The sequence below is a fragment of the Lampetra fluviatilis genome, chromosome 5 (assembly GCF_964198595.1).
Source record: "Lampetra fluviatilis chromosome 5, kcLamFluv1.1, whole genome shotgun sequence".
NCBI classification, from domain to species: Eukaryota; Metazoa; Chordata; class Hyperoartia; order Petromyzontiformes; family Petromyzontidae; genus Lampetra; species Lampetra fluviatilis.
In genome coordinates, this window is record NC_136279.1 from 11,225,339 (window position 1) to 11,245,479 (window position 20,141).

General features: G+C 45.2%; 1 protein-coding gene across 1 annotated transcript; it reads left to right on the plus strand.

The window, feature by feature from the left end:
• Nucleotides 1–406: 406 nt before the first annotated feature.
• LOC144932221 (delta-type opioid receptor-like) lies at nt 407–20,141 on the plus strand. The gene is made up of 3 exons (XM_078856170.1): nt 407–745; nt 17,551–17,906; nt 18,354–20,141. The coding sequence occupies exons 1-3, from the start codon at nt 459–461 to the stop codon at nt 18,875–18,877; spliced, it is 1,167 nt and encodes a 388-aa protein (XP_078712296.1). The 5' UTR covers nt 407–458; the 3' UTR covers nt 18,878–20,141.

A 20,141-nucleotide genomic window follows, 5' to 3' on the forward strand; every position in this document is an offset into this window, starting at 1 on the left:
GCGTGACACCTGCAAAGTCTTGGCCGTGGCAGTTGTGGTTGGTGGTGGTTGGTGGTGGTCATCGTCCTTTTGTTTTTCCCACGAATGGTTTCATCTGAAAGTGCTGCGCGCCTCCGAAACCTGTAGCCTCTACCGCCATCACTCAACCCCGGCGTTTAACTGCAGCGGCCGTTGATTTAAAAGTTAGGAGGGGGTGCTCTCGGTAGAACTTGGTGGTTAGCGGCGGGTTTTCTGTCACATATCCTGCAGTCTGTATAAGTCCACGTTACATACACAGCGTAGTGCTGCTGTGCGTGCTCTGTACATATCCACATTTTAAATGCCACGTGTATGTTTAAACTCTAGGTCTCACAACGTGTGCGTAATTATCACGACGGAGCATTAGTTTGGGGGGGGGAGGGGGGTGTTTGGTTGCATCTTTAGGAAATCAGGCTAAAAAAACACATTTCGGCTCTAACATGGATAGTTTTAACCCGAAATTAGACTTGGAAAATGATACCACCAACCAGAGCTTGCTGGCTTGCTCCTGGGACTGGCCGCCGGTCACACACAACGGCAGCAGCGGCAGTCCCGTGCCTGCCGCGCCGGTGTGGAATTGCCACAACGCCAACAACGACGACGACGGCCCGGAGATCGACAACCCGGCAACCCCGTCCACCATAGCCATCGTCATTCCCATCCTCTACTCGCTCGTGTGTGTGGTCGGCCTCGTGGGCAACGTTCTCGTCATGTATGTCATCGTAAGGTGGGTGCTGATACTCACAACTGTCACTCACCGTCGCATTCCCTCTCTGGCACACACACACACTGGCACACACACACACTGGCACACACACACAATGACACACACACACACAATGGCACACACACACACACTGGCACACACACACATTGACACACACACACTGGCACACACACACACTGACACACACACACTGGCACACACACACATTGACACACACACACTGGCACACACACACACTGACACACACACAATGGCACACACACACAATGGCACACACACACACACAATGGCACACACACACACACTGGCACACACACACTATGACACACATACACTGGCACACACACACACTGGCACACACACACTGACACACACTGACACACACACACAATGGCACACACACACAATGGCACACACACACAGGCACACACACACGCTGGCACACACACATACACTGGCACACACACACACTGGCACACACACACACACTGACACACACACACAATGACACACACACACTGGCACACACACACAATGGCACACACATACACTGGCACACACACACACAATGGCACACACACAGGCACACACACGCGCACACACACACACACGCGCGCACACACACACACTGGCACACACACACACACACTGACACACACACTGACACACACACTGACACACACACACACAATGGCACACGCACACGCGCACACGTTAGCAATCTCGCGCTCGCCCACGCGGAGTTTGTAACACGCAGCGGGTTCCCAAGAAGCGATAAAATTGCGCAACAAGGGCGCTCGCTACAAGCGCGCGTGTGCACACAATGCGCGTCTTTTACATTGCTGGGATGTCAATGTGTGTGCCTACATTCAAGTGAACCGAACCGTATGAGCTATCGTTTCAGATGATGAGTGTTTTGTTGTTATTGTTGTTGTTTCCAATGTGAACTTGTGCATAGTGTTAACTTGTGTATATTGGTAAATTTAAATGCATGTACCCCCTCCCCCACCGAACATCAACTCGGACTAACCAAACGTGAAGTATAATACTAATTAAAAAAAACTTTACCCACTCGGCGTGGTTGAGTCCTTTATACAGCAGTGGCTTTACACAAAAGGCTGTATAAATTATCATAACACATGTTCGGAGTGAAGGAATGCAACACGCTGGTGTATACGCTGGTGTATACATGTACGGCTTGCGTGTGCACATTTTGACCGCACCGTGATACAAACGCACTGCCGATCTGCACCGCGGGTGCTGTACCGTTCGTGTAATCTCACCACCCAACGCGATTTATCTTCTCTCCCCGATGATGGCTATTGTGATGGTGGTGGTGGTGATGATGTTACGTGACGATACACAACAGAAGACGAGCAGCATCGGACACACGATCGCATTTATGAAACCATAAAAGACACATTCGCTGCTCTTATTGCCGGCGTTTGTGTCGACGGCCCATTGGACATACACGCGCACGTTTGTGAAGCTAATCCGTCACGACAATTTGTATCGCGAGGGTGCTCTGTTACCGCCATATCAATTCGATGGGAGCGTGGTAAAGGCACTTCTGAGTGCGTTCCCGTGTAGCATTGTCCATCATACATTTCACCAGCGCTGGGGCAAGTGCTGTCAGTGAGCCCCTATTAAGAGTCTGCCGTGGCGCACGAGGGAATATTATCTGCAGCAAAACATCCGGCCGCTTTGTCTCCCCATTGGGGATTTATGTTTTACTACACATTGCACCAGGTACTCGTTTAAGGCGGAGTCGCATTACGGGAGTCCAAGGGGCCGTTCCTGATATCGCTCCCCACCGATGTTATCCGTGGCCGGGAATCGAAATCAGGTGGCTAGGTTCGTAGCGCAGTTTGATCATTATAACCACTCCACTGTTACAAAGATCTCGCGTATAGCCCACACATGCTCTTGGGGCACTTCCAGAGATGCGTTTCCTCATTGAAGACCCTGGAGAGATTTAACATGCCTCTCCCGAAACCTTTTCATCCGAAACATTTTTCATCGATCTCAAGGAGTTGGTGAACCCACCCGTATTGTGCCGTGTCCAGATCTTATCCACTCAACATTTCTGGCCGCTTTGCTCTGAAGAAGGGGCCATTGCCCAAAAGTCGCCTATTATATTTTTGTTTCCTTTTAAGGCAGTGTTATTGACGAATGTGACGAGCTTTTGTTAAAAGCGTGAGATTGTTTATATACATATATTTACGGGACCTTTTTGCCAGAATCAAAACGATGGGAAAAAAAAGAATAGGCTTTACCCTTTCCGGCAATAAAGCAGGTGTTAAGTTGTTCAAACACCAAATAAAAAGATATTGCAAGGGATCAAGTCTGCCGATCGGTTTCAAAGACAATGCATATATTATCAGATCATGTTTGTTTGCATTTTTTGCCACAAGTAAGTGTGGTTAATGCCGAATTGATGCCTTGCAATAGGTATTTATTTGGCATTTGAACATCTTAACACCAGCTCTTTTGTTGCCAAAAGGGGAACAGCCTCTTCTCATTTTTCATCATGTATATCTAAATTTCGATTTAAAGCTTTCGTGACTGCAGGGATTCATCTTCTTGGTTCTTTCGGTAAAGTCACGTAGAAGGGAAATAATAAAATAATAAAATAAAACATAATAAAATACAATTCTCCCGACGTTTCGGCCACAACGCAAGTAGCCGTCCTCAGGCGGAGAACAGGTCTGTCGAGAAGACTTCTGAGGACGGCTGCTTGCTTTGTGGCCGAAACGTCGTGAGAATTGTATTTTATAATGTTTTTATTATTATTTTATTATTTCCCTTCTACGTGACTTTACCGAAAGAACCAAGAACATCTATATCTACTCACGTCATGTGCCCGAGATCATCGACATCAGCCACGATAAATGCACTGCTGGATGAAGGCCTCTCCCGCCCACCCCAGAAATAACTTCCACGGTACCGCGAAGTAATAATCCACACAGCACCTGTACACTACCTGATTCCATCGCTCCATCTCCTAGGTGCACGGCCTTGCAGACGCGTTCCTTTCCTGGGCTGCCACTCCAGTCATTCTTCACCGTCTACCATCAATCGTTCATTCCCTTCAAGCGACGTGTCCCGCCCAAGCCCACTTACGATTCTCATTAATCAAAAAAAATCGATCATCGGTTTGAATTATTTAATTGCCATCATTGACACGAAGGTACGTGCACCGAAAGCATGCGCGCGAGGTAGACGTTGTGTTACGTTCCAAAATATCGGGTGAGAAATTACACAAATCAACAAATGTGTGTCAGAGTTGAATGGTCCGGCACCCCGGCACTACTGTAGCGCCACCCACTGGCGAAATCGTTTTCTATAAATCTCTGAATATAATGTGAAGAAAGGCCTCTCACGTTCGTCAATAATGGCCTTTAAATGATAAATGTCTATAATAATAGGCGACGTTTTGGGGCACGTGCGCTATGGCCCATAGCACATGTTTTATAAAGAAGAGCCGTAGCCCAGTTTAACACGTAGGCTTTCGCGATCAATATTATGCATAATAAAGGTTTTTAGGTTAGATCGCGTAAGTATCAATGTGTCGTAACCCTCCACCACCCGACACAGCCAGTAAGGATTGTCACGTAAACAACGCGCCAATTAGTTTACTACTTCAGCCCACCGGTGTGTTGGAGAGTAAATCCACGACATTTACAACTTGAGTATTACGACGTTTCGCTGGTAATTACATCCAGCATCATCAGGCGATTTGCCAAAATCGTGAAGCCATCCACCTGCTTCAGGTCTTAGATAGAGCAGGACGACGTCATCACTGAACCCACCAGGTGCAGAGATCAGAGGGGAGGGGGGGTTATTGTAAATAATTTAGTTATTTTCATTCATTATTATTCTATCATTATTTCATTACCTACGTGACTTTACCGAAAAAACCTAAGAGTATAATCACATGATAGATTAGTAATCAGTGAATTAGTATGCGTTTCCTTTGTAAGGCATTGTAGTGGTAAGATGTATTAGCACAAAACGTTGCGACTGATTATTATGTGTTCCTTTTAAAGGCAGTGTTATTGACGTACGTTTCGAGTTTCGTCATTTGTTCTTGTGCATCACGACCAACGCGGCATCAAAATGGTCCGCGTGCGAGGTACACGAGACATATCACACGTAACCATCGTCATCCGTGGTCTCTTCGTTGCTAGACAAACGTGCGTTGTGATGCGACGATCGAACCATCATCCCTCGATCTCCGCGGAGGGCCCATCCTCTCTCTCCTTCCGCTGACTGCCACCGCCGAAACAGATGTTGCAAAGAGTTGTAAAGACCTAGTCAATCCATTGATAGATCAAGTTCATAACGCAGTGTGCGAAACCATTGGAGCCACGGCTCCAATCATTGCAAATATAATGACTGTGAACCGCTTGGAATGTTTTTTCCTCCACGTTGCACCCAGCCAGGCATACTCGTGGGTAGAAATACCATCCCCCCCCCCGGTCTCCATCATCGACCGTGAGGATTCCGTGAGCAGCAACAGGTTGAGCGTGGGTGGGTTGCCCCCCCCCCCCCCCCTGAATGAGCTCATGTGCCCGGTTGTGATTTGCTCCGGATCTATTTTCGACACTCAGCCCGCGGGGCAAGGCAAGCGGGAACGTCTCTGATTGACGACAAGCTCCGTGCCCCCAATATGCGCAGACAGGGGTGCTGGATGAAGTCCTCTCTGGTTGGGGAGACCGTAGGGAGGGGGATGGGTGGAGATATTCACGGTGCAAAAATGATCATACATTGTTTTGACTCGCACTCCCACTCCCACGTTGTAGTGTCGTGTACATATTGCGCCTGTGCTGTGTGCGGCGAGACCTCGCCGGCTATGGGGGAGTGAGAGGATTGATCTTCCGCTCGGGATGGATCAGATGCTCCTTGTAAATGGAGTCATCAGGAGTTCAATGTTCGTAAAACTACCGAGGGAAATCGACGAGAAGGAAAGAAGGTAATGACGCGTGGAATATGTCGCTGAGATAGAGCAATCTGCGCCACCTGGCGGTCCGCGCTGAATCTGCTGCTTTTTAATTAATAAAAAAAAACCCACACCACGAAACAGCCGTCCCCTTTGCACCCACGTTGCGCATCAACGCCGACACGACACCGAACCATCACTTTCATCAGCCATGGTCTATCCACTGTTGAACAGAGGCTTTCCAAAGCCGTAATCCATCTGCATGTATGCATTTCGCATCCTACTTAGCCAACCGTGCTAATCGCAGCTGCGGGGGAAGGACAACAAACTAAACACAAAAATCAGTTCTAAAGAAATTAGTTTTTAATCTAAATTTAGACGTGTATAGCTCCCAGTGGCTTCCTAATATCGGAAGGAAGCGCGTTCCAGACGGCCGCAGAAGCGCATCTGACAGTGCGCTCATGTGATGTACCAAATAAAAGTAGCATTTGCACACGAGCTGATTGATAAATCATCGCTCTATCTCCTTGGTCCACCGACTCTCCGGCGTGTTCCCCTTATTTTGACTGTCACTCCGTCTTTAGTCACCCCCCCCTGCTTTATTCACCCCCACCCTGCTCCAGCCTGATACTAAATGATCGTTTTTGATCAGCAGTGGTGCAGCGGTTAGCCCACACCAGTGGTGAGTCATATCCTTCATGGCAAGTCACCAACCCGCACAGACCAGCGTGGTGAAGTATGGTCAAACACTGCCCACGATACAGCCAAGGGAAAGTGGGTTTACGAATTAAAATCCTTGTCGGCGGTCTACTCATCCCCATCATGCCTCCAGAGGAAATGCAATAAATGCCTCCTTACGGGAAGTCAGCAATGGTGGGTGTGTTGCATGGGACTGGAATCTGCCATGGGAATAGAGAATTTCAGTCGCAGACTCCGGCAGGACACGGGCGCTACACGGAGAGCATTAAAATTAATATTAAGACGCAACAATGATGGAGCTTTCATTTTCATGCACCGACATGGGCTCCTGACCGAAATTTCTAACCAGATTGGAGGCACGTTTATAACTCCTCTGGAGTAATTTAACCACCCACATCGCAGACTTCCCCGAGTATATGTCATTATCGGCTGGGCAACTTGAAATCAGCATTGTCCAGTATTTCGTTCAGCCAGGGTAACTTGCGCACACACAAAAAAAACTCGCCGTGTACATGGCCATCTTGGTGCCTGTCATCTTAATATGGGATTCGTGGTATGTTCTTAGACTGAAGATGCATTGTGTAAATTCATAGGGTCCTTAAAAGATGTAATCTGCAATGACGGAATTGCAATTTGAGAGTCGTCAATAAACCTGCGCACACACTGGGTAGTATGAAGGGTGTATCGTAGGAGTCTCATCCTACTCGTGTGTCAACCACGGTGTAGAATCGCAATATTTCTTTATCCTGGAGGAATGCGATGAGCTGTGAAGCTTTTAATCCCCACAGATGTCCAGTAGGGGTGGGTCAGAAAGCGACAGCAAACACAAAATAACTAAAGGAATGCAAGAGTTGAGAAAAGGTAAGCAAGTCACAAAAAGTAAATAAAATATGCAAGTACAAGTGACATACGTACATACATTCCTCCAGATTTTTCAACACTAAATGCAAGCTTGGGCAAAACAACAAAATAAAAACAAAAACAGTCCCAGACCACACCAAGACATCACACAGTCCACAAAACACAGTCACTCGATACAATTGCACACTAAAATTAAACTATCGGTACACGGTTAAGGATCAACGTTACAAATCACATTGGCAAATGTGGTTCCATCCAGCACTAATCTTTTATTTCGGGATATTTTTGAAGAAAAGTTTAGGATGTTAAGGGAGGAATAAAGGTTGTTCCAAAACGTTGGTGCTGCAACGGCAAAGGCTTTGTCACCTTTTCCAATTCTTATTCTAGGGATAGGTAACAAAGGCTATTAAATGATACGTCGTATGTTTCTTGGGTTTGATAATGGGGTTCATGAATTATCCAAGTATAGCTCAAATTTCCCAATACAAATTTTATGGATGAACAGAGGTCTTCTTGCATCAAGCAATGTGTGTTGATTGGATTTTAGGTAGAGGTCACAATGGAGGGTCCTGTATGGTAAATCCAAAGACCTTGGTCTTTTCCGAGACCAAGGTTCTCTGCAAACCTCCCGGCTACCATCAAAGGTTTGTACACGAAGCCATACAAATATACAAACACAGACATAATTTCAATCTTGATGATGGGTACAAACTTAGTAATCATTGGAAAGATGTTATCAACCACGCAAAAAAGACTTAATTACACCTTTTTGGACCATCTTATCTGACAGGTACTATTTTACTTTACGTTACCGAGTGTTAACATCCCCAGTTATTTTTTGGCAGTGCTCTCTTCATTGTTCAGCCAGCATTGGTATAAACATGGGCATTTTCGTTCTTTTGTCTATTATGTGTATCAGACCTCCCCTCCCCCCTCTCTGTCCATTGTGTTGGCGTGTGCAGCGGCAGCCGCGTCCAAGCCGCCGCCCATTGTTTTTGGCCCCGCTCCCCCTCCCCCTCCCGATGCGTTGTGCTTAGCGCTCCGTGCTGTCTTTGAGCCCCGCCCCCCTCCCTCCCGATGCGTTCCATTCATTGGCTACCACATTCTGATGAGCTCCCCCCCCTCTCCTCCCCCCTTCAACTTGCTTATAAGGGATTACTTCTTGAATCATTGCCTCACTTGATGCAGATAATTCGGCTGTGACGGTCCCACCTGATGACGGAGACTTGTGTTGCCTCCGAAACGTCGTGATTTTTGTTTTTTATTATATTTTATTTTCATTAATTTTGATGTTTTACCTACGTGACTTTACCGAAAAAACCTAAGAATATGAAAAATGATAAAGTGGGTTTAGTCTGTTCAGTGCCTCATTCGTAGCCGATCTTTAAACAACATCACAGCAGTGAAAAAGTGATAGAATGATAGCTTCAACAATTTGCAGGCGCAATCAATTGGGAAAACTACGTTTGTTTCAAATGGGAAAACGACGTGTAAAAACCCTAATATGCTTCCAACATATCAACCTCGCAGTTGAACCTGCAGCCTAATTAGAATTATTTAATAATGGAGGACACATTTATACTATATACGGGTGAATATTCAATGCATAAACGGTGTTCTTAGCTTGCAATCCAAATGCTATTTTTGTGCTTTGTACTGGATAAAAACAACTCAATGTAAATCGAAAAAGCCATCCATAAGCAGCTCCGCGCTCATCTTGCCCAGCTGCCTTTTTTTCTGCTGGTTAAATGATCCCTCCTACCTCCTGTTAATTCACGAATAGCACACAGCTCATCACCCACCCTCCTCCCCTCCCCTTCTCTCCAAGGTGCTCTGCAATGTCTGCATTACACCACTTTTATATTGAAGCGATTGACTCATTTGGGCCAAACTGGCTGCTTAGACATAATATCATTAGACATAATTAACGAATGTGAAATGTTCCAATTAAGTAGCCGCTATGATGGATAACGATCCTGGTAATTAGGATCGTAATGCGCGCCCGTTCAATTGGCAGCCAATGTTACGTTCATTCTGTGGGCGTGCGTGGTAATTATACAGAATCGGAAAGTTGAATGGTTCATACACGTCACGACTGAACCTTGGGGAACAGGTTCGATTGTAGGTTCAATTGCTTCGCTGTGCCATGTGCACTGATGTTATTTGTTCTTAAGTGGGGGGGAGGTGATGGGGTCGTACAATATTTATCAACAGAAAATCATTCATAATTAGGATATGGGAGCTAGAATGCATGATCGACAAAAGCAAAAAAAACATGTCATTAAGTTGTATTTGATTAGCGTTTAATATTGTTTTACGTTTACACTAAACTAAACTATTGTTTATTTTTATTATTAAATAAACTCTTGTTTCTATAAACCAATCTCTTGTTTATTTTACCAGGGAAGGCCTACTGAGCTATATGGCGCTTTTTCACAAGCGACCTGGCCACAAATGATAGCTCAACGAAGTGGCTTATCATGTGGAAATGTATAGCACCAAATACCCTAAACGCATGTTTCTAAATGTGGAGGAGAAACCCGGAGGACCCAGAGAAAATGCACGCGACCACGGGGAGAACGTGCAAACTCCAGGGTTAGGATTGAACCCACGACCTCCTGAATACCAGGCGAGATAATTAACATATTGCCCTCGTGTTTAATCAACATTAACCTGTGACGTGGCTTTCCACCCCAGCATTACACAAGTTCATGCTAAAGGTTTGCGTCAGATTTGGGTTCATATGAGGAGTTGTTGCTCGTGTGTGTTTTTCATTTCAATGAATTCATCGGGCTGGTTACTCATTGTGGCAAACAGTCGTGCTGGGCAACACCCAACGAAGCACTTGATGAGGGCCCCAAATGGCTCTAGGGACAAAATGTGTTGCAGATTCATGGAAACCTTCGGAATGCACCAAATATAAGCTCGAAATCAGATCCTAATAAACATACAACTTACCGTGAACATAACCATGCATTCATCTCTCATCTCTTGTCTACAGCTCTCTTCTCTCATTTCAGTACGCTCATATCGGGTGTCCACATTTCTCTCACCTTTATATCCTGTCGCTTTCTCCCATCATCTCCCTCCAAAGCAACTCTTTAGGACTTTCTCCAGTGGAGGCCCTTCTGCCAGCAGTGGTGCGAGTGGCAATTGCAGGGCTGATATTGTAAAATGTTTACCGTCTCACTGGGAGTTTAAATAATTGAAGGGCTGAAGGAAAAAAAAAGAATGACTCATACTCAGGACTCCCTTATGTGCCATCACTAACCACTGCAGTTGAGCATATGAAGCATGAGCTTCTGCGGTGGTGGTGGTGATGATGATGACGCAGGGCATATTTGGGTACAAGGAGGGAAAATGTTCTCTAAGGAGGCAGCCTGCTGTGACCGATTCAGTGTCAAGATCAAAGAGAACTCACCCTGTGACTTGTTCAAAGTTTCACTCGTGGCCGTGATGTTTTACGGACGTTTCATTTCGTGACCGCAACGTGCCATGACATAGAAATGCACTGCTCACTCGGAGCCAAGGGAGCGTTTCCAGCCAATAGGCTACGAATGAAGACAAAGATGCCCCCTCCTCCTCTAACCTGCACAAGATATTGGGGCAAGTGCTCAATGAAAGCCGTACGGTACACGATTGGGTTGTATGACCAGCACCACGCCAGTGATGATGGTTACAAACTGCACCAGGTACTAATTTAAGGCTGAGTCACCCAAGGGGAGATCCATGACTGATTAAGATATTCGTCGCTGATGTTAATCGTGAGAGACTCGGTTTCCAGGCTCTTAGCTAATCACTATGCCCCCCGCCACCCCCTACGAACAGACACACACCTGCAGTCACGTGATCATTTGTGCTAGCTGACATGAAGCCCCGTCCTTGAATATGAATAAAGACAAATGTGATGTATTACCTCCTTAAGTCTTGAGACATGAGTCATGTGCAATTTGAATTCATTACGAAATAAAATCCAAATGCAAGATGATGAATGGCTCCACTGTGTACCACTGAGCTCAATAATAGATTACAAGATGTGTCACGTGGATTACTGGGCAGTAATTACAATCATGTACGGCCTTTTGTCAATCCGCAATCCACTGCTGGATGAAGGCCTCCCCACGCTCTGTGGGTTGTAAGGGGTACTTTGACCATACTTCACCAGACTGCTCAGTGCGGGTTGGTCAAGGCATAAATGTGTGAGACTTTACTGTTTATTATACTATTTTTTATTTTACCAGGTAAGGCCCACTGAGCTATATAGCTCTTTTTCAGAAGCTACCTGGCCACAAATGATAGTGCAACGAAGTGGCTTATCATGTGAACATTTATAGCAGTCAAATACTCGAAACGCATGTTTCTAAATTTGGATGGTAAAACTGGAGGACCCGGAGAAAAATCCACGCGACCACGGGGAGAACATGCAAACTCCAAATATACAGGCGTCAGGGTTGGGATCAAACCCACGACCAGGCGAGGTAATAAACATCTCGTCACCGTGTATACAACATTGGATTTGCCTGTAATGAAATCTGCTTTCCACGCAGTAACCCCACTTCATACAACAGCCGTTATGCATATTGGTATCCAGAGCCGGCCCAGCCACTAAGCGACCCTTGCAATTGCAAAGGGCCCCGTGGCCAGCAGAGGGCCCCCTAGAGTCACTGCTAGCTAGTGGGTGAAAAAAATCATACATCAAAGGGGCCTCCAACCAAATTTTGCTTAGGGCCCCCAAAGGTCTAGGGCCGGTTCTGTTGGTATCCCATTCAAGAACTGTCTAGACTCCAGCCTGCTAGGGTTCCGGTGTAACAGACTAAAATAACCCCTGCCCCGATTAAACCCGGGTATAGTTTGGCCCAGGCCAGAGTATACCCGGGGGGGTAAAGTGTCCTAGGCTAAACTATACCCGGGGGTTTAAACTAGACTGGGCCAGACCATACCCCTCCAGGCCAGAATATGCCCCATGTGAAAGTTTAAAGGCAATTATCCATACAGAGAACACCCGACAACGAACTTCAATCGATTTCTAAAAAGCGTATAAATGGAAGTAAGAATCTCAATTTGATCAATTGAAGCATTTTTAAAAGCAGTCGAAGCCAGTGAAGTCGAATACGCGTGCAATTCCATTGAACTGTTGTCGGGAAGTCACGGAATAAGGTTAGAGTTAGGAACTAAGAACTACAGGACTACTTGGACCAAGATGTCAATGAATATGTAAACATCTCTGGCATCTCTCGTGATAGAGTCTGGGCAACAGATGCCGAGATCATGGCCACAGCGAATTCATGTGTATATCGCTCAACACTATTACTATCATGGGGGTATGATTTGGCCTCGAGGGGCATAATTTGGCCTAGGCCATAATATACTCCAGAGTATAAATTGGTCTAGGCCATAATATACCCGGGTATAATCTAGCCTAGGCCGTTTTAACCCTACTACTACGGCCTGTGGGTATACTACGGCCTGAGGGTATACTACGGCCTGTCACACCGGGAACACTCTGGGTAATTTGCTCATAGCCAGTAGACAGTAACAGATTCTCTCCTAAGTTGGTCATACCTCAAGAGAGCCCGGTTGATTTTTTAATGACAAACTGCGGCATAACCACTATTTTTCCAAAAGCAAAAGCTGTTTAGCTTGTCCAGACATTATAAGGACCGTGGGTCCTATTCAGCATGGTACCTATACTGTTGTAAGACATTTATCCAAAATACCCATACTCACGTACTAAATAAGAATAGCCCTTGCCCATTTATTATTGTATTACCCATAATGTTCCACAATGGAGAAATATGAGTTATTGTATTAACCGAGTAACTTGCACCAGGCTATGAACCTCGCGACCTCAGTTCAATTCCTAGTCACGGTGGCGTGTCGCATTGTATCAGCAAGGCTCGATTATTGCAACTAAATATTTTTACGGGATGTCTGCAAAAAACATTAACAAGCTGCAGCATGTACAACATTTTTTGGTACGTGTCGTGACGGATACTGCAAAATCCGATCATGTCCATCCAGTGCTCGCTGAGCTGCATTGACTTCCGGTTACTGAACGAATGCATTATCAGGTCGCACTCATGACACACAAAGTGCTTGCCACAAATGCACCACAATACCTTGCTGATAGCGAACTCTGGTCAACCCCACAGCGGCTTTTGGCTCAGCCATCGAACAAAGACGGTCACTGCATCACACACTTTCGGATGCGCTCTTGCGGCCGACTAGAATGCTCTTACTCCGATATTAGGAAGCCACTAGAGCTATGCACTTTTACATTTTGATTGAAAACTCATTTAATAATAATAGGGTTTTCCCCCTTTTTTCTGGCAACAAAACTGAAACCTTCTTACAAGGATTCATGTCTGTATTAACCACAATACTTGCAGTCGAAATGCAAACAAAAACACACTATGATAATATATACATTGTCCTTGAAACTGATTGGTCCACACCAAGGGACAGCTTTCTTTTGAGCCTCGACCCAATTGGTACAGGCAAAGGAGGTCTAATGATGTAAGTGCTCACCCCGAGCCCTCATTACTTTGATAGTGCATTGTCGTTGAGCTGTACGCCTTTTGGCATCCTCTGGTCGAGCACCAATTGGGTCGAGGCTCAAAAGAAACCCATCCCTTGGTGTGGACCAATCAGTTTGAATGACAATGCATATGTTATCAGTGTGTTTTTGTTTGCATTTCGACTGCAAGTATTGTGGTTAATGCAGACATGAATCCTTATAAAAAGGTTTCAGTTTTGTTGCCAGAAAAAAGGGGGAAAATCCAATTATTATACTGGCAAAGGAGGTCTAATGATGAATAGAATTTCTTTAAAACTCATTTTTGTGTTTAGTTTGTTGTCCTTTCCCCGCACCTCAGATTAGCACGGTTGACTACGTAAGGTGGGAAACAATTCAACATACATACACAGTTAACGTCAGTGGCAAGTGACATTTGAACTGCTCCTGGGACCCCATTCACCAACTCGTTCTGGCCAGTGTGGTGATGTATGGAACAATATCATAGTGGACAGAGTATTGCCAGACCTTTATCTAGCAGTGGATTGCAAAGGACTGAAAATCGATGAAATCAATAGAAATAGAATACGACGCTTCGATTGCAACACAAGCAACCATCAACAGGTAAGAATGAATGATAAAACACAGACACGTGAACAGCATAGGCAGACACACATGTAGAGAGAGACACACACAAAGACACACCGAGAGACACACAAAGACACATCGCTACCGAAACGTCGTATTCCATTATTATTTGATTTTATTTTTTACGTGACTTTACCGAAAAAAACAAAGAGTAATTCATGCAGTCACGAAAGCTTCGAATCGAGTTTGATGTAATCCGCTTGACGATGCTAGTTGTAATTGCCGGCGAAACATCATACTCGAATTATAAATGTTGTGGGTTTACTCTCTAACACACAACCGGTGTGCTGAACTTATAACGAATTGGCACGTTTTGTTTACGTGACAAACCTTACTAATTGGCGGGTGGTGACGGGTTTGACGAGACATGTATATTCACGGGATCTCACCCCCCCAAAAAAACCTCTCTTATGGACACATCATATTGACTGTGAAGAAAAGTATTGGGCTTGGGTTTGTATGGGATGATTGCTTTAGGTCAAGAATAGTGTTGGAGTGGCAACCAAAGGAAGGAGTGGCAGCCAGAGAGAGAACGTTCACAACAGAGCTGGAGCAATGGGGTCAGCTTTGTGCATGTGGGTGGTAGATGGATATTTTTGCATTACATTTTTGCGTTACATTACTGAGACGGCAAAAGCTTGGGGAGGCCTTGGATGAATCACGATTGATGATGATAATGATCGTGATGATATATGCTACACTACTCAACAACTATACTCTTTGTTTTTTTCGGTGAAGTCACGTAGGTAAAAAATAAATAAAATAAATAAAAAATGAAAACAACTAAATTAAATCACGACGTTTTGGGCGCAACACAAGCGTCCGTCTTCAGGTGGGGACAACGTAGCGAAAGCACAACCGCTTAAGTGTGTCTAAGAGATGGCTGTGACAAGGAATTATATAGTTGCGGGGGAAGGAGGGGGGGAGGGGGCATGGTGAGTGTGGGGGTGGGGTGTGAGCTGGGAGGTAACCTGGAGTTCAAACTGAAGCTTTGTGATGCAGGGGGCAGAAGTAGATAAGAAAGATAAGTTAAGCCGAGTGTGGGGGCGGGTGTGGGCGGGGAGGTAACGCATGGAGTTCAAACTGAAACTGAAGCTCTCAACAACTCTTAGACTGTTGAATTCTACCCATTATAAATGTGAATAAACCCACACAGGAAAGCCATCTGTATGGACACAACTCATGAGTAATCCTGCAGATCTCCCATTTGACAGGAAGCCACTTTCGTAAATGCCTGGTGCTCAATCTTACGTACAATATCCGAGCAGCTGAACGTCTCGTACCGACCCACTACAACAAAACAGTTGACTTTGAGAAAGAACCCTAGCCGAAATCCCAATGAGAGTGCGGGTTGTTGGCTGCCCTTGTGTTTCTGAAGTGTTTATTAAAATATTCATACAACTCATTATAATCTCTCCTCACTCACCACTACATGATCCCATGATACTCTTTGTTTAATTGCATATTATAATTTTCTAATTATTTAGCGATCTGCCATTTGAGATGGATCCACTTAGGACTCCAAATGTAAACATCGTTTAAAGCAAGAAGGCAAGCCCATGCTGTCCATCACGCATACAGTTATACGGTATACACTCATCCATAACGATTAATTTCAAAGTAGACTAAAAACATATATATAACGATATTTTTATTTCAGGCCTTAAATCTAGAAACTTAAACATTATCAAAGTTGCCATTTGTAACAATGTGATTTTACGTAAATAATCTGAAATGTGAACACTTCCATTGGTTGATGCACACTGCAGTTACTTTTGAAAATGCGTGCAATTCGTCTTCTGCAAGGCTCAAGTCTCGTCGCTCATCTAGACTTCATGAAGAACTACCTTTAGAGATTTCCACAGGGAAAAGGTCTGGCTCTTCACAGTGCCAACCATTAATCAAAGAGGCGAGTGCTCTCTCGTGGAGAAATCCCCCAGAGATTGCCTCAACTTTGGTTCCGTAGTCGTAGCAACATTACACGGCTCATGCATGGGAGCAGAGGCAATATCGCGTCGCCTCCGTCCATTTATTTATACCTAATACATCTCTTTCAATGGACTTCATCATTCACGGCTTATGGGAGCATCGAAAGCAATCTTGTGTATTTGCTTGTGAACGGAGGTTATCCCACATCTATTGTATACAACATCGCTATCTGGGTTTTTCTAAACAGAAACATATACCGACAATTGCATGAAGGCCATTTCTACGTGTGCTCTGCAAAAGGTAATGTGAGTGACTGGAGCAACCTGTGCAGCATTCTATTGAAATGTGTGCCTCCCCAGCAATGTGGGCCACGGTAGCAATCTGTGCAGTCTTATTGCAATACACGTAATATGATAACATAAAAAATGCATGCTGTAATTTTGAAGAATGAATAACCACACTCTATATTATTACGGTAGAAATACTGGCCCTAAATAATGAATTCTACTTTCAGTTTTGGCATTTTTAAAAAGGTGAAAAGTTAGAAGGCACTGCTGCAGCAATCGGACCACTCATATACATGTGCAAACTGCTCCGTAGCACTGGTTTTGGTTTTCTGATTTGAAATATAAACTCTTTATCTCTTTAGACATCACAAACACTATTGGTTTATAGCCAGCGAGCAAACAAACCCCTAATTTATATGCTACATTGTTCATATTTTCATAAGGAGAAAGCATTAATGTGCAACATATGAGCCACTGTTTATATATATACAAATTAAAATACTACCAAAGTTAATTAAATCTCAAATCTGAACCCTTGCCCTCCCAAGAAAATAAAAAGCTATTGTTATTATCAGGGATTAATTTCTCACCCAATATGTTGTGGTAAGCAGCTGGGCTGATATGCAGTCGGGCTTAACAGCATAAGGCACCACCACTAGAGCACAAGGTACACCTATAATCCATGCTATTGCAGCCTTTACTGTATTCCTATAATCTGATGAACAGCTGTAGGACAGAAAAAGGCGAAATTGATGTCGCTTGGTGCTAAAATAATTCCCGAACACCATTCCGGACTGTTCCAGCTGAAATAAAGTACCGGCTATGACTGTAACGCATTGGAGCATCGCAGTGATATATTTTGTTCAGAGTGTCGCATGTGTTGACTGTTTCGCTGTTTCTCACTCCGGCTATATCTCGCCTGCAGGTACACCAAGATGAAAACCGCCACCAACATTTATATCTTCAACCTGGCTCTGGCCGACACGCTGGCCACCAGCACCCTGCCCTTCCAGATTGTCAACTACTTCATGAGCACATGGCCCTTCGGTCGCGTCCTCTGCAAGCTCATCATTTCCATCGACTATTATAACATGTTCACGAGCATCTTCACGCTCACCATGATGAGCATCGACCGATACATCGCCGTGTGCCACCCGGTGAGGGCCCTGGACTTCCGAACGCCCGTCAAGGCCAAGCTCGTTAATATCTGCATCTGGTCGCTGTCGTCTGCCATCGGCCTGCCCGTCATGATCATTGCGGTGACCAAGCAGGATAAGAATGGTGCGCAACTCCTTTTGCTTTCATTGTTTTTGTGGGTTCACATCGCTGCATCTATATAATCATAATAATATTCAGCTCGTGTGTATGTTTGTCTTGGGAACATCACCATGACCGCGCCACCAATTGCAATGAATGGGCTGTAATGTTTGTAACCATTCATACAGCAGTTTACCCACCAATTAAGCAAGTTAGACTTATTGACTCTGGCGATGTTGATATGATCTACCATTTGCAATATCCCAGCATCTAACTCCAGGTGTGTTACAACATCATTCAATGGATAAGCTTGCACCACTGGTGGATAAGCCCACATTTATTCCATTAGTGGCTGCAGACATAAAATATACAAATTCTTCCGCATGCGATTGGACGCATTAGCGCATTGTGCGCTTAAGCACCTCTCAGATAGGACACACTGATTAACCGCCCGTATTTCCCATGCTGCAGGCAACGTGGACTGCACGCTGGAGTTCCCCAGGCCGACGATCTACTGGGACAACATGCTGAAGACGTGCGTGTTCGTGTTCGCCTTCTTCATCCCCGTGTGCGTCATCACCGTCTGCTATGGCCTCATGATCACGCGCCTGCGCAGCGTGCGAGTGCTCTCGGGCTCCAAGGAGAAGGACCGCACCATGCGGCGCATCACACGCATGGTGCTCGTCGTGGTGGCCGCCTTCGTGGTGTGCTGGACACCTATCCACCTGTACGTCATCGTCCGCGCCATCGTGCGCATCCCCGAGAGCGCCGTCGTGACGGTCAGCTGGCACGTGTGCATTGCCCTCGGCTACGTCAACAGCAGCATGAACCCATTCCTCTACGCCTTTCTCGACGAGAACTTCAAGCGCTGCTTCCGAGAATTCTGCTTCCGCCGCAACTTTCGACTGGACCTACCCAGCACGAGTCGCGTGCGCAGCATCGCCCGCGAGGCCTCCTCCATGAACAACCTGGACGGCAGCAATGACAACTCCTGACTAGGCGTGGAGATGCGGGGCCACCGGACACGTCCCCTAAGGGGAGATGACACCGATGTCACGCAAGTAACCAGCGCCTTCTGAGCTCTAGTGAGCGTCCGACTGCTCCTTACTATTAAAATTCCTTCCCTTTATTACTGCTAACCCTACTTCCTCCCTTTGTTGCTGTTAATCCTACATAATGCACGGGTATAATATGACTTTGAGACCCCCCCCCACCTCCTACACATTCCACAAGTAGTGACTAATCCCATATCTGCATTTTCCATAAATATGCTAAATTCATCTGTTGATATGTAAATTCCTTTGTCAAGGCGCCCTTCCTCCCCTAACCCAAACTAAAATATACGCTGCCAAGCTTGGTGGTGTTCATTCAGACGCTGTTTTTACGACAGACCTGTTCTTCACCTGAGGACGGCTGCTTGCGTTGTGCCCGAAACGTCGTGAGAATTGTATTTTATTATGTTTTATTTTTATTATTTTATTATTTCCCTTCTACGTGACTTTACCGAAAGAACCAAGAAGATGCTCGTCGAGCGATTATTCCTTTTCGGTTGTAAAGCAGGTGGCTTTGTGGTGAGTTTGACGCGCCGGTGTGGTTTGGTTTTAACTTCTTACGGAAGATCGAGGACCGCATGTTGTGGTGCCCTGATTTGTTTGGCAAACTCTCCACGCCGATCATGGGAGTGATTGTGTGTAGGCGATGTGCAAATCAGCAAAGTTTCACGTAAACTAGAGTAGGTGTTTATCGTTGGAAATTTCATACAATTGCAATAGACAGCATTGTATAAAGGTAATGGGGTGATATTATTATGAGCTGCATATAACCAATGGGGTTTATTTTTCAATTGTGTTTGCCAGAAATACGCAGGGGGGTCACGTTATTCTTAGAGCGGGCTATGAAGCGCGCACAAAAAATACATTTACATACTGAACTTTCGAATACCATGGCCATTGATATCAAAGTATGTATTCAATTTGTCCTTCCCCTGCACCTCCGATGAGCTTGGTTGGCTACGTACGGTGTGAAAGAAGTTCAACATACATATTTAAGTGAGGATTAAGCTTCCCTATATACACAATAATGGTGCAATTTTTTCGTCAAATCTATTTCACCACCCTTGATTAAGTTTACTACTGCATCATTCTGCTAACACAGGGTATTGCCAAGGACGTTTGGAGCAACATTACAAACCAAAGAAATAAAATATGACCATTTTATTCTCAAATACAAACACCTGAAGCACTTATCCTGCAAACAAGA

What these genes read in the sequence shown, in the direction of transcription:
- LOC144932221 (XM_078856170.1), top strand. Translation starts at nt 459, where the DNA reads ATGGATAGTTTTAACCCGAAATTAGACTTGGAAAATGATACCACCAAC. An exon ending in GTCATGTATGTCATCGTAAG is followed by an intron (nt 746 to 17,550) that starts GTGGGTGCTGAT and finishes TCTCGCCTGCAG; the next exon opens with GTACACCAAGATGAAAACCG. An exon ending in GACCAAGCAGGATAAGAATG is followed by an intron (nt 17,907 to 18,353) that starts GTGCGCAACTCC and finishes CCCATGCTGCAG; the next exon opens with GCAACGTGGACTGCACGCTG.